Source organism: Pezoporus wallicus, unplaced genomic scaffold, assembly GCF_028554395.1.
Source record: "Pezoporus wallicus isolate ANWC-B61680 ecotype Strahan unplaced genomic scaffold, APGP_CSIRO_Pwel_v1 contig_4131, whole genome shotgun sequence".
NCBI lineage: Eukaryota > Metazoa > Chordata > Aves > Psittaciformes > Psittacidae > Pezoporus > Pezoporus wallicus.
Genome location: NW_026641950.1, coordinates 3,044,014 through 3,058,428, shown reverse-complemented (window position 1 = coordinate 3,058,428; position 14,415 = coordinate 3,044,014). Strand labels below are relative to the sequence as shown.

Sequence of the window (14,415 nt, the reverse complement as noted above, 5' to 3'; positions counted from 1 at the left end):
CTGCAGAGTGCAGCTGCTTTATTTTGCAGATGAGACTGTCATGATAAAAATAAAACCATGCAGGGAGGTGGGCAAAAAGGCTGTGCTGGCAGCTGAGCTTTGTATATACTGAAAGGAAGACTGGGAAATATGTGAAGGAGCAAGAGTATCCTGGGTATCAGCCTCAATGTCAAGGGGAGGACAGCTGTAATGAAAGTGTAAATCACAATGCTAAATGCTGTTAAGCAGTGAGGGTAAAGTAGGTTCAGTGGTCTCGTCACTGCAGCAGTGAAGGAAGCAAATCAAAGTGGGGCTGTGCAGTGTCCTATGCTTGGATGGGATGGTCAGTGACATTTAAAGAGCTCCTTGCAGTTAAATGAGCCTGGTGGTTTAGGCTAACACTAACTTTATGGGTCAGTCATAGTTTGGGGGATAAATTAAAAAATTTAACTAAGCCACTCAGTGAGGGAGAAGACAAATTCTGTATCTAGCACAGAATTTAGATACAAATTCTGTATCTAACACATCACAAAGTTCAACGCATGAAACAACTGAAGAGGGTCTTTGAGCATCAAAACCGAGGGGAGGGCTGGCACGTGACAAACTGAAGTGTGAAATGCATGAGGTGGACTTCATCAGGAGAGGTGCTGGTAGGGTGGTAACTGTACATAAAACCTTTTCACTTAAGCTGCTTAAAATTAGTTGGGGATTCAAGCCAACATGAGCCCTATGTTACATGCTCTAGCCTAGGCCTTGGATTACACCACACTCCCTCCATTATTTACTGGCCATTTCTGACATACCCCAACTGGTACGCCAGAAACTAAGGGGTAGGATTGAGCACGACGTGGCGCTGTCTGAGAATTAACATGCTAAACCCACAAAGAAGCGAAGCACAACACAATGTTGCAGTACTACAGCTCTCAGTAAGCATCCCCAGCCTGCTGTCATCACAGACAGGCCCTTGCCTTGCAGGCAGACTGCCTTGAAGGCAGCATTTTAGTGAAAATAAAGACATTTTTACAAATTGTTTTGGTTTCATTATTTGTTTTCCCTGTTGGTCAAGTTTTGGTTTCTGCGTGGGAATTCCTAACCCAGAGCAAAGTCACAGCCTTACCCTTTATCTTGGTGTTTCTGTTCACTGAACATCTAAAATCTTGCTTGTAGCTACAAGTCCTTCTTGCTAAAGCTCCATTCTTTTATTCAATGCTTTTTCCAGATGTATTTTTTCTGCTTCTTTGAAGGCAGCCTCAATGTTCTAGTTTGTTCATGAGTAAATACAAGCAAACAAGAAAAATCTGCTTTCACACTTTTAGTAATAAAATAATTTATTAACTCTTAAATCAGAACCATAAATTAAATATATGCAACACTATCTGTATTTCCAGCACATAACAGGTTAGGGAATAAGATACATTGCTAATAGTCCATGAAACAGTTGAGCTTTCATGCAGGTCAGCACTCCCGACTGTATGAAAAGCAAGTGCCTTTCTCTGAGTTACTTACTGTTTTGGTGAAAGCTTAAAATGCACCTCAGCTGTTGGGTTACTCTATTTCCAAACTGGTTTAGAGTTTGACTATAAACAAAGCTAAAAATTCACTTTGATTTAATATTAAATTCACACACACAAACACACAGTTTCTTGTGGTAAGTCCAGCTCTGAGGCTGAAACTCATTTAAAAAGTGCAAAACCACTAAACTATTCCTCCACACAGCATACAATACAAAACATCCCTGCCCTCCATCTCCACTGCACTGCAGCTTCTGTTACCTTGTTATTGCTATTTAAAATCCTACCTACATCTCCATGCTACATCCCTGGAGGAGGGCTCGGCAGCCCTAGAAAGTGCAGTAGTGCGGCGTGGCCCCTGCCTGCACAAGGCACAGCGGTTCGGGGGCGCTGGGTCAGCCGTGCGCAGTGGACAGCCCCTGCCAGCTCAGCGGTAGCGCGGCCTCAGGTGAAAGCTTTGCTGGGCTCGACTCATCTGCCATGAGCCTCTGGAGCGTCTCTGAAGTTCCTGGTCGCAGCCAGGGCTCTGTTGCAACCGTGTCAACAGAACTAGGCCGCCTGCCAGCATTGGATGGAGCAGGCTTCAACAGGTCCTCCGCTTCCCCCAGGGAAAGGTTATCACCTGAGAGAGGAGAGCAACATGTATGTGTTAAAGGGGACAAAAGCTTGCCACAACATTCTGTAATACTGAACAGGCTTATCTGTCTGCTATGAAAGCATAAAAATGCTTTTAAATCACATTCATTTCTACTTGAAACACATTGCTGGTGTTCTGAGGAACTGGGCCCACCTAGAGTAAACAGCAGACTCCACATCGTTAATGTCAACAGCTCCTCCTCCTGCCACATCAACCTAAGGACAAACCTGGATGGATTTCGTAGAATCACAGAATGGCATGGGTTGGAAGGGACCTTAAGGGTCACCTAGTTCCAACCTCCTGCCATGGGCAGGGAGATTTGGCAAAAGGTTCTTTCCAAAAGCCTCCTATTGTACGGAGAAGTCAAATGTGTCACTACGTACATGCATAGAAAATGCCCATATAAACAAGGTCATTAACTGTAGTGCTGTGGCTAAACACCCTGGTATAGGCAGTCTCTTATGCAGGAGATAACTTGGGAAGAAATATTTTACCACTGGTAAACAGTGCAAATACAAGCAAGTCTGTGCACGATGGTTCCGCACAGCTAATGACCTTAATGCAATGTCATTCTGAAATGCACGTGGGACAGGTAAGTCATCATCTTCCAGCTACAAAACAAAGCACACCAAAAAAAAACCCCAAAACACCAGAACAGCCTTGCCTTTGAGCTTGGGGTCACTGTCACTCTGAACTCCACTACTACTTGTTACAAATCTGACAGCAATCACACACACTTAATACTTCAAACAGACAGCTTGTAGTGTGGATTATCAAACAACATGACTAGATATTATATGCATAAATACAAAATGATATAAATGTATCATTTCTCTGTGCTCTTCATTCTTTGGATTCATGACACAATTTTTACATATATAAATAAACCAAGACACAATGGAAAACCTCCACACCTATACCAACTGAAAACTGCAGTTTTCTTCTTTAAAGACGAGCCATGTAAAAGGACGTTCTGGTTTGTTGGGGATTTTTTTAAGCTAGGCAGAAAAATGTCTGAAGTCTCTAGATTAGGAAAAAACGCACCAAAATTTTGTAGAAAGATTTTAATTTCAGCAGAATGTAAGCGAACTGTGTGTTCTTTAGTGCTCAGACATTTCACTTAAGCAATTTGTGTCAGGTTTTTATTCAGAAAAAAAAAAAAAGACTTTTAAAAATCTGATTTTAAACCAAAGTTTCTCTGAAGCGTCTCATTAAAACATGAAAGTTGATGCTGTAAGCATGGGTAGGAGAGCCCAAGTCCTGCAGAAGCAGCAGCAACCAGGTGTGTAGACAAGGGAAGAACAGAAACTGCACAATCCCACATGTGCTGAGAGTGAAGGCTCAGCCTTCCTCATAGTGCCCAAGGGATGCAAGTTGGAAACCAAAGTACCACATCCTTTTTGTTCTAAAAGAACTTGGCAGTGAACCCCTGAGTTCTGCACTTCATACAGACAATGATCTAATCCTCCTCCAAGCCTTCTCAGTTAAAATCAAACTTCTCTGTACCACTGAAAGTGTAACTAATTCCCTCTCTAGAGCCTGTCATCTCCAGTGCTTGAGCTCGGTGTAAAGCTGGCAGTGAACTTCCTTCCCTCCTAAATCCTGGGTCAGACCAACTCTGCTGTCAGTTGGAACCTGCAGGTGTTAACCCCCCATAACGTATGTAACAACAACACACAGCAGGAAAAACAGTACCTAAGGAAAATCAATTTTCTCTTTGCTACTTCTTTAAGAGATTATAAACACTAAAAATAAGGCATCTGTTTTGAGACAAACTGCAGACTTTGAGGCCAGAAGGCTGCATTTCCCTGCACTTAAGTACTGCTGCCTTCAGAAACAAAGCCATTGGATCTTCCAGCAGTCAGAGGGAAGAACAACTCTTTTGTCAGAGATGAGATCATCACAGGTCATCGTGCACAACACTATAGCACAACTCACTTGGTACTGCTTTCAGACAGTACAACAGATAGCTGCAGTACAGAACTTGCTTCATCACAATTTCAACACTTTGTACACTCCATAAAAAAACAACCTGTTCCTAATTGGGCTACATATAAAGAATTTTCTTTGGAGTTGCCACTTGAGAATTCACAGTTTGTACTTGGAGGCTGGGGATAAGTAGCCTTCTTTCCTTCACATGAAATACTGATTTGGAAATTGAGTGATGTCTGGATTCCCACTAACCACTGACAGCAGCACACCCTACCCATAAATGAGAACAAACTCCTTCAGTGCCCTGGACTGGATATTGGTGTTTGTTTGTCTTCTGTCGACCTGCTCTTACCAGGAATCAGTACTGCTGCCCTGCTGTAGATCATCTGTGCTCCAGCATTCTTTTACTTAGAGGCACAGAGGAATTCCTAAGTCTCAAGGAATTTAGGCAACTTCATATACATATGGGTCTCAACCACATACATACTTAACATGCTCAAAGCTGTGAGAAGTCTCTCTTCTGCAGCTGAGCCTGCTCTTGTTTACGCACTTAGGAACATGCATACATTGCCCACTACAAAAAATAGCTGCTGTCTTGCAGAAACGTCATCACCCAAACACTCACCAAGTCTACATTGATGGGAATGTTTTTTGGATGGGTGAAAACAAGAGAAGGAGGCCTGGCTCCAATATGCACTGGTTTTCCAAGTAAGAAAACAATTCTGGGTGGCTTTAGGATTCCCACATCAGTCCCATAAAGGAAAGTGAACTGCTATGAATAGAGGCTCCCTGCCGTGCCAACAGGATCACCTCTTATAATTTATCAAAGCCTGTCAATTGCCTTATCCCACTGGTTTAACAGGAACATAACCAGAGCTCCTTAACTATATATCTGACAGAGTTGTTTTCCCCCCAGCAGCGTCTCTGATAGCAGAGGAGAAATAACAGTCCTAGCTGTTAGGAAAGCAAGAGGATGCCACGAGGGTTCTGTCAAACAGCAAGGGAAAAGGAATAACCCCACTTTGCTTCATTCATTATTTCTGTAATGTCACCGAGTACGAGGAGGGAACAGGAGGCAGGCAGCAGCGCAGCCCTGGCAACCACAGCTGAGCAAAAGAATCTCCTGTTACATTTCCAAGAGGCACATACGCTAAGGATGAATGATGGTTCCCATGTGATCCAAAGAACAAGCTACATAGAGACTTACAAATATCTATATATACACATAAACAAAAAAAAAAAAAATATATATATATATATATATATAAAGGCTGTAGCTCTGGGGACCATAACAAACAGAAGCATTTGTTTAGGTTAAAAAAGAAATGAACATGAATGGGGTTTTTCAGTGACTTAAAAATCACAGTGAGATGGTTAAAACAAACTATCCAGAAGAGGATGAAGTGCTCGTAAAAGTACCCATGGCAACAGAAACACTGTCAGCATCTGTACCCTCATTAAGTTTATAAAAAGGCTACTGATACTGTAATTGCCTAGACAGCATAGCAACCACCTCCTAAAAAAAAGGGGAGATTTCAGACACACATGAAAAACTCATTAGCACAAAGCTTATCAATGCTGTCATGATCCATGTGAGAAACTGAAGGCCACTAATGGATGCCATTATTGGTACCTCATACCCAAAATGGATCTACATCAGGCTGTCAGCCAATGGAGAACTCCTGCATTAACTCCTCAAGTTTGACGTTTATATGGTTACAAGACTTACTTACATAATAAATTCAAGTGCAGGTATAGTGAAAGAGGCATCAATAAACCTCAAATACTGAATGATCATTTATGTTAACAAACCTATAGAAAATTCAAATTAACTAGAAATTTAAGTGCTTTTTATAGACAATTTTATGGCCTATCTTCATGCTGGTTGGACCACAGATATCTGATTCCTAGGAATGCCAATAAACTCACACAGGCACCCCATCAACATTCATCAATTTGGAGTTTCATTTCTTTTCACTAACATTTCAGTTACACAGCTGGACAGCTACTTCTTACCGCTAGCAGTGACACATCACAGTATTAAAAGTGGTACAGACAGGACAAGTATGAGTGGCTGATCAGATAGGAATTAGAGCATCTTTTCGTACTACCCTTCTCTAAACTTAAAGCTGTTTTGAAGTTTGCTGGTCAACCTCGTGCACCAACTACAGAACTCTGTAAATAACTCCTGTTTGAGCTAGTTGCTTCAACTACAAGCAGTTTCTTAAGATTCGTTCCTTTAATTATTGTCATTACTTAGTATTCACTGCATCACCTCTACCACAAAGGGTATACCTAAGCACGCAGATTTCTGCTGGAGCTCAGTCAGTCTGTGCAAACGTTCTTCATTCTTGCCTTTCAACTGATCAATATCAAGGCTGAAGCTTGAGTGCAAAGAAGAGCTGTCAGGCTGCAGCAATGGTGTCTGACCCCATGGAACACCCTCCTACAGAAAATCCCAAAACACACAAATCCATCAGTTAAACGGTATCCTTTTAAAAAGGGCAAACAGCTATACATGTACACTTACATCATCCATACCCATCGATGCATCCATATCATCTAGCCACTAAGGAACCACAGAAACTGTCTGACATTAGATCTGTGGTCCACCTTCATGTTTAGGTTAATCCAGTTACCATACATACAGCACACTCCAAAGCTTTATGCTTCATTCGTCTCCTCTCCCTTGCAGAAGGTCGAAGCTGCGGTGATGAATTAACTTCTTCTAAGGCCGGAAATGTTTCCCCGTTAGCACCTGGAAAAACAGGTGAAATCATTTTCAAAGCAATCAAAATATTTGGCAGTGTTCAAACCTGTTTATGTTCTGAAATGAGCCAATACATTGTACTTGATTTAATCACAGGAATCAAAGGAATTTATTCATTAGGACATCTTGCATAAAGCCAGTGATAATCCAGATGCAGACAAAAGAACAAGGTACCACAACAGCAGCAAGGGATGAACTTCAAGGAATATCTTGAGATATGTATTGAGACCTCTCTCTCATGTAGAGGATAAAGCATTTCACATCCTGCAGATCCACCACCTATCACCATACCTTCTTTATACCTAGACCTTTAAAGCAGATGAGTACTTGAATGTAGTGAGAGAACACTGGGTAAATGGGAAGCATAGTAGTCATGGAATAAATCATGTATGTAAATATATGGATGTTCTATGATAACATAATTGGTGCCTTAATCATATATCCTTAGTTGTATCTTAGTCTTTTCATGTAATGTGTTAGAATCTGTTCATATAAAAATAAGTAAGTAAATAAATTTTTTATCATACCTGTACCACATTACAGTGGCAGATTTTCATCTACTTTTAATAATATAAATGAACCCTAAGGTGACGTCTCTGCTTCACACTTCTTTTGTCTATTTCCCCTTCCTTTGCCGATTCTGACAATAACTTCAAATAGAAAGTGTTTCAAACAGATACTTTTTTTCATTCCAGGACCAGTATCCACTGCCTGGGGCTGGTTTATGCCTTTGCCGCTGCTTGGTGCGGACAGCGGGCTCCATTTTCTAGTTCAGTCTCTCCAGTTCAGGCTCACAAAACAAAGCCTCCCAGAGAAAGAAAGGTCTCTGCCTAACAAAACCAGTACAGAATCCATTACCACCAATCACTCTTTGACAACAGTCATGTTTTGGAAAGGCTCTTAGGGGAGTATGACACATTAATTTTAAAAAAGATAAATGCGTGTAAATATACACACACAGAGAGTACTGAACAATTCTGCAGCATTTGCCTGAAAAGACATGTTGTGACATTAAAAATAAACCACAACTGCGGAAAGAATGGGATTTTCCACTTCCTAGCGAGTTGAAAATACATTCTCATGAAATATTTTATATCATTGACAAGTTTCAAAGATCTTAAAACTAATTTTTTTAAGTAACAATTATTTCTGTTGAAAATTGAGAAGCTCAGAGACACAGACAGCTATTTCAAAAAAAAATCCCTTCACGTTACCAGTTGGGTTTTCCCTAGAAAAGAAAATTTTATTCCTCTCTCCCCTTTTCCCTCCCCCAGTTTCACCAAAGGTATTGATGCTCTCGTCACAATGGCTCAAGTAAAAACAAATCAAAGCATAATTTTGAAATGATATATGGCTAACAACCCACTTCTCAGAATTTTATTTACAAGATCAGTTGAGCTTCATTATATTCCAAATATTGCTGTTATTCAGAATACAAAAAGTTGTTAAATCATGTGAATTTATCCCAACAGAAACAAAGTACAAGCTAAAGAAGAATTTATTTGTACCTGTAGTGTTTCATTAGTGTGAGATGCTACATGTTCCATATCTATCATTCAGATGCTGCTACACAGACATGCCTCCAAATCACTGCATTAACACTAATAAATTCTAGGGTTTCAAGTGAGGCAAATAAAGAGGAAAAGAAATAGATAAATCTCTTTACTCAGAACTGCCTCAAATATCTGAGCCCTAGGACATGAAGGCAAATCAATTTGTAATGCTAACATCTATTACAAAATGGAGTTAGAATTTAAACCCATGTCAAAAAAAAACCCAAAGAAAAACAACCACAGAGGGCAGTGTTTTGCTCTTCTTATGAAACTAAAACATTGTTAAAATACACCACAAACACTTCACAAGAGACCTCAGACAGTGTGAGCAGCACAATTCACAGAGAAGGCAGCCCACAGATAAATGACAGTTTTCCTTTTTCATTACAGGGATGGAAATCACCAGATTCATATTCAGAATTTTAATAACTATTTATAAAGCCTGAACAATGCAAAAGGTGACAATGCTTTAGTGCCTACAGCTCAGTACTGGAGAATATGCTTTTCACCACAGTCATAAATGATCTGCGAAAAAAAGAAAAAGGAAAAATGGAAGGGATGAATAGTACTGTAAGTTAACTAAGCTGCAAGAATCAGCTGGATGAGCAGAAGGAGGAAATAGGAGGGAGGGTTATAGATATCACAAACCTTGTGAAAGCCATGACTAAAACCAAGGAGCGCCCCATTACACAGGTGGTGCATTCAGAGTAGATTTAAGAGAGATAGTTCACAGAAGGCATTATAAGGAAACATCCACGCAAACCACTGATGGTAAACAATCAGAGGGATTCAGAAATGCCAATTCCAGTTCTTGAAAGGCAACCTATTAAAGACCCATCTTAGCAATGGTTTTACTAAATGCAAACACACAGCGTTTGACCAAGCAAGCCTCTGAGTTACAAATCACTGGGGGCTGGGAGAGTACTCTGCAGTGTTGCTGCATGTCTGCCCACCCAGCACATTCTCCCCATGTGCTTATTCTGGCAATAGTGCCTATTTCGTCCTGTTAGATACAGGATATATTCTAGACTGACGGACTCTCCTAAGGTATCTTTTCATCATTTGGGCTGTAACTAATGCACAGTATTGTCTAACCTCAAGGAGAATGAATGCATTGCAGACCACAGAGAGTATCAAATGCACTGAACAAACCTTAAAGCCCCATCCTGTGCCCTTCCCAATACTGTACTCAAGGACCTGCATGCTAGCAGAGTAAGATGGAATACACTTCAAACGAAACATTCTGCTTTTAAACCAAAGCCAGAGATAACAATCATTGGTACATAGAAATATACCTAGTTTTATTAAAAAGCACTTGAAGAAATCTACTGCATCTCCCCTACAGCAAAGAATAAAACCTTGTAAGATGATTTCCCATAGATGACCAATGCCTACTAATGGAAAATAACTCATGGAGGTTTGAGCTGGTTGGGGCTTTTTTTTTTAAGAGAAGATAAATTCTAGCTTTATTATTTCTAGTGACTGGAAACAATCATATCTGAAACAGCACTTCCACATGCATGCATATAAAGTTTGAATTAAGAGACATAAGACAGTGTGAGACACATTCCTCTATACAAAAATCTTAAGAAAACTAAAAATCACCTACTTCAGTTGATTAGAATGAATCACTTATGCCCATATAATAAGACTTAAAATTGAGCAAGCTTGTAAAACAAAAGAATAAAGATGAAAAGAATCACTGGCTGCCCAGCACTTTTATATTTCACTATAGACAGCTCATACTTGCAAACTGTGATTCCTAATAAATTATTTTCTTTGCTGCAGAATAATAGGACAGCATTGCATATTCTACCATTGTAACCACTGCTACACATTTGCTGAACAAATATTAGCTTTTCCTCACGCAAAGCTGGAAAGGTGTCAAAAAAGCTCCTTGAGAAGACTAACATCCCAGTCAGAGCCCAATGAGCATGTAAAGGTGCTTTCTCATTAAAAGATGTGAAGCTGTATAAAGCAAGCAAGCAGCATCATTAATTTTAGGTGTGACCTACACAAATTTAATGCAGTACGCTTCCATCAAGATCTGCATTTTAATTTGGAGGCATAATTTTCTAATACTTCAAAACAATCATCATAGCTACACCCCTTGCAACTTTTAAAACAGTAACAATCATTTTAAAGACAGGTCATTAGGTTAAAGGGCATGTCTGTACACTCGTAACATGGTTAAGGGGAGATATGAACTCACCAATAAAAGCGCTATCCGACTCCAACAGTGAATTTTTGAAGAATCCATCAGATTCATTCCTGAACTACAAAAGTGAGACAGGAGACATGCAAATTCAGATGCCTCAATATATTTCTGGGCCAACTTATAATTAATAGAAATTAATTGCCAAACTTCTGCAAAATCAATACCAGCTCTACCGTCTTCTGTACTATTCTTTATTTTATTCCTACAAGATACCTATACATTTTTAAAGAACTCATGTTCTCTTTAAGCATTAGGGATTTTTTATCCTTCTGTTGTAATCCCATTTGCTGAATGTGCTTACATATGGCAACTGTAGCGGTGATTAGTGTAACACAGTAATTTTCATCAAGAAACATACCCTTGTAACTCTGCTTGAGTTTGAGAACAGTCAGCACTAGAAGTGAGTTTTGCACCTAAGGTTTGTACGATGTATTGAACAAATAAAGAATGATTCCATGTTTCACTTAGCCTACCACATGCAATCTTTGATATCAAAGCATTAAAACAACAAATTTCTTCTCAGTCGTAACAAGCACTAAGAGTAATACTTCTAGTTCACTGCATAATTGCAACCATTTGTTACAGAAATTCTACTATGGAATAATTTATGTTGAAAACCACTCTGAAATCAAAGCAGTAGAAACCATCAGAGGAAACAGAACAAGACAAAACAAATTCTTCACTGAAAAGCACTGCTCTGAAGAAGAATTTCAGGCAGTAAATTACAACTTTAAAATACATAAAGGCGGGTTTTTTTTATTTTAATAAGAAAATATTTAATTCCTGTGTGGAGTTAGTATTATCCTTGAGGCTAATGGCTTTCCCCTTGCACAGTCTTCCATTTTATATGCTTCCACATTCCCCTAAGACACAACTGGTTATTTTGCAGTTCAGGTTAGTGTAGAATTCCAATTTGACAGCACTTTCTTTCACTCTTCTCACCAAGTCAGAAAATAAAAATCCCATTTGAGATAACAAATAATTATTGGCTATGTGCATTATTTAAGCCACCTGAATTCAGAGCAACAGCTTCTGGGTTGGCTTTTTCTATTAATTCCCACGACCAGCAGCAATCTAACATCACATGAAAATAAAGTAAGTACTAGTGAATAAAAAGAAGGGAGTTTAAAGAATCAGACTGTCTCTATATACAAAGATAAACAATGTGTATGTCAAATTTAAAGAAGCTGTTACTCATTGTATTGACAAGCAAGAGAAGTAAATAAGCTTGCTGTCTTTTTAAGTGCAGTTCCTTTCACCAAATCTGTGAAAGACATAGTATGTATCTCTTGCACTTGAAAAAGACAAAGCAATATAACAAAAAGCTGTTTAATTCTTACCAGTCTCATGGTTTGTGGGTTGCCACCAGAAGCAGAATCATCTTGATCAACAAAAGGCACAGAGACAAGGGACAAAACGATAAAAGTATTAAAAGCATATTAGAAGTTTTATCAACATATTATTACAAAAATGAAGATCACTACACATTACTACTTTAAAATTACACACATTGCAACAAGCATTTTTAAAACATTTTGAATGCTATGTTTATTCCAGTTTCCTTATGGTAATTTATGTAGAATCACAGAAGTCAAACAGAACTCAGTAGTACGCTATTTCAAAGAACTCTGAGCATGTGCGAGCCCTTCTTAAGGCTGGATTCATCAGTCTCTCCCAAAAAGCAAACATACTTTTCGCACTAGAACTATACTGTTCATCACTAACAAAAATCAGTGCTTCTCAACTGTTCAAGAACTGACTTGCTATCCAGAAAAAGGAAGCATAACTGGTTTTGTGGCTACCAAAACCCAGTATTTTTAAGAAGATATAATCACAGTTCACTAAATGCTAAAATCACACTAAGTTGTGCTGAATTCTGAAAAGCTGCCTACACTGCAACAGTCAGAAATAATTTTGTGCTGTGTTTACAACAACATTGTCAACACTTGCTATGGAAAGGTCACGTCCAAGTGTTGACTGAGTAATGTAAAAAATATCAACTTCTGGGAAAGCAGCATGGTTTAAGCCATCAAAGCAACACAAGAGGGCACAAAAGGTTGCTGTGTGAATGCTCCGTTTTTCTCTTTTACCCTCTTCTGTTTTGTCTGTTGATACCTTAAGATCTTTATTATTTTAATTGCTGCATCTTAAACAATACCCAGTCCCACAGCTAACAAGAAATGTTTTTTCATCATGTTCTGCATACCACTGAATCCTAATGCAACTGGCATGTGGTACTGAGAAAACACACCAGGTTAAGTAATTTCAGATGAAAAAGCATTTAAAAAGAAACCCATTTTCCAAAGTGTACCAAAGAACTCAGAATGGATGACCTTCTTACTATAATAAAGATCATCCTCTCTTCCCTAGCATAAGTGTTTTGGTTTTCTTGCCATCATCTTCACATATTAAATATGTCCCATTTTTATTACATGAAAAACATTTGTGAATTGAATGTTTTTAAAAAAAGCAGAAGTTAATGGTATTCAACATCCCTGTGGTTGCTAGTGCTAAACTGTTACACTTTAAACTCCTCTGAACTTCACAGCTAGGACACACGAGAAAGAAAAACAATAATGGAGAGAAATCGCTCTTATTTATACGTAGAAAACCAAACCAATACTGTATCAAATTTCAAAAATTAGAGAGCCAAAACCGATTTTTTTTTCCATAATTAGGGACCACCTGAGCCATGTATTTCCTGACTCCACTTTGGGTTTTGTTATTTTTACTGGTCTATCAAAAGCTACACTGAGTGAGTCAGGAGTCTTATTTATATGAAGCTAAATATTACAACAGTTTTGCATTTAAAACTCATGGATACTCAAAAAATATTTATTCTATTGTCTAGATATCTGCTTGCCAGGAATAGGCATGTTTGTATAGATAAACAGTTGTATTTACATCAACAGAACTCAAGACTACTGATGCTTTTCCCTAGGTGGGACATCTCAACAAGCAATTTGACTAGCAAGAAGGATGCTGTGTCACAATAAACTGTTAGGTGAAATCAGTTCCCTTGATTTCTGCCAGGGAAATAATGTGAAATAATCGGAGCAGAAGACTGCAGAAAGCCCCAGGAGTGATTTTATGCTCAACATGCTGAGCACACCATGTTTGCAGCTTTCAAAGAGAGCTTCAACTAGCAGGCAAGCATTTCAAAGGGGAAAGTACTTTCTAAGGATAAAAACCTCACCTCTGGAGAGCAGAGAGAATTATCCTGAAAGTTAATCTAACAATGACCCCATGCATGCTGTATATACAAGGAACCAAAACTGAAGTTACTCTTCTTACTTGGTTTAAGTGTTCAAATAAAATAGTAAGATAGTTTTTATTTCTTCCATCTCTGTCTAGCAAACTTCTGTAGCTGACCCTCTGTCTAACATCAAACACCATAGCACAGAGGCTGTCACTCCTCCTGAACTGACTAACCGGCCCATTCCCGATATGCTACTCAAGCACAGTCAAGCATAGCCCAGCACTGCAGTGCAACGGTATCAGACCTGCTCCTGTGTCTTTCTCTCCTATCCCCCAAAATAATAATAACCCAGAAGTCTGCAAAATAACTGCCTTATTTATAAGGACAGAGCAAGCATTTAAAAAACTTTGGACATTTAAAAAAATCATTAGTTTCTCAGGTTGTTTCTCCACTAATAGTGCACAGATTTCTTTACATAAAAAGAAGAAAAGAAAGAAAAAACATAACAGACAGAACAGTGTATAAAGCATACAAAGTACAGAACACTTCAGCTTGGGGAAAAAAGGTAAGCCTTTGCCATTACAGCCTATAATACTATATTTCACCTACAGTACGA

At 38.9% G+C, this 14,415-nt stretch overlaps 1 protein-coding gene across 1 annotated transcript in view; it reads right to left on the bottom strand.

Annotated features, from left to right (window-relative positions):
- Positions 1-1,289: 1,289 nt before the first annotated feature.
- The window catches only part of CSPP1 (centrosome and spindle pole associated protein 1), a 58,007-nt gene continuing 44,881 nt past the window's right edge, over positions 1,290-14,415 (bottom strand). Inside the window, exons 27-31 of the mRNA XM_057426100.1 lie at positions 11,941-11,981; positions 10,595-10,658; positions 6,708-6,817; positions 6,355-6,505; positions 1,290-2,112 (exon numbers count right to left, since the gene is read on the bottom strand). Of these exons, the coding sequence (XP_057282083.1) occupies positions 1,886-2,112; positions 6,355-6,505; positions 6,708-6,817; positions 10,595-10,658; positions 11,941-11,981 (593 nt within the window). The 3' untranslated portion in view covers positions 1,290-1,885. The remainder of the gene's footprint in view (positions 2,113-6,354; positions 6,506-6,707; positions 6,818-10,594; positions 10,659-11,940; positions 11,982-14,415) is intronic.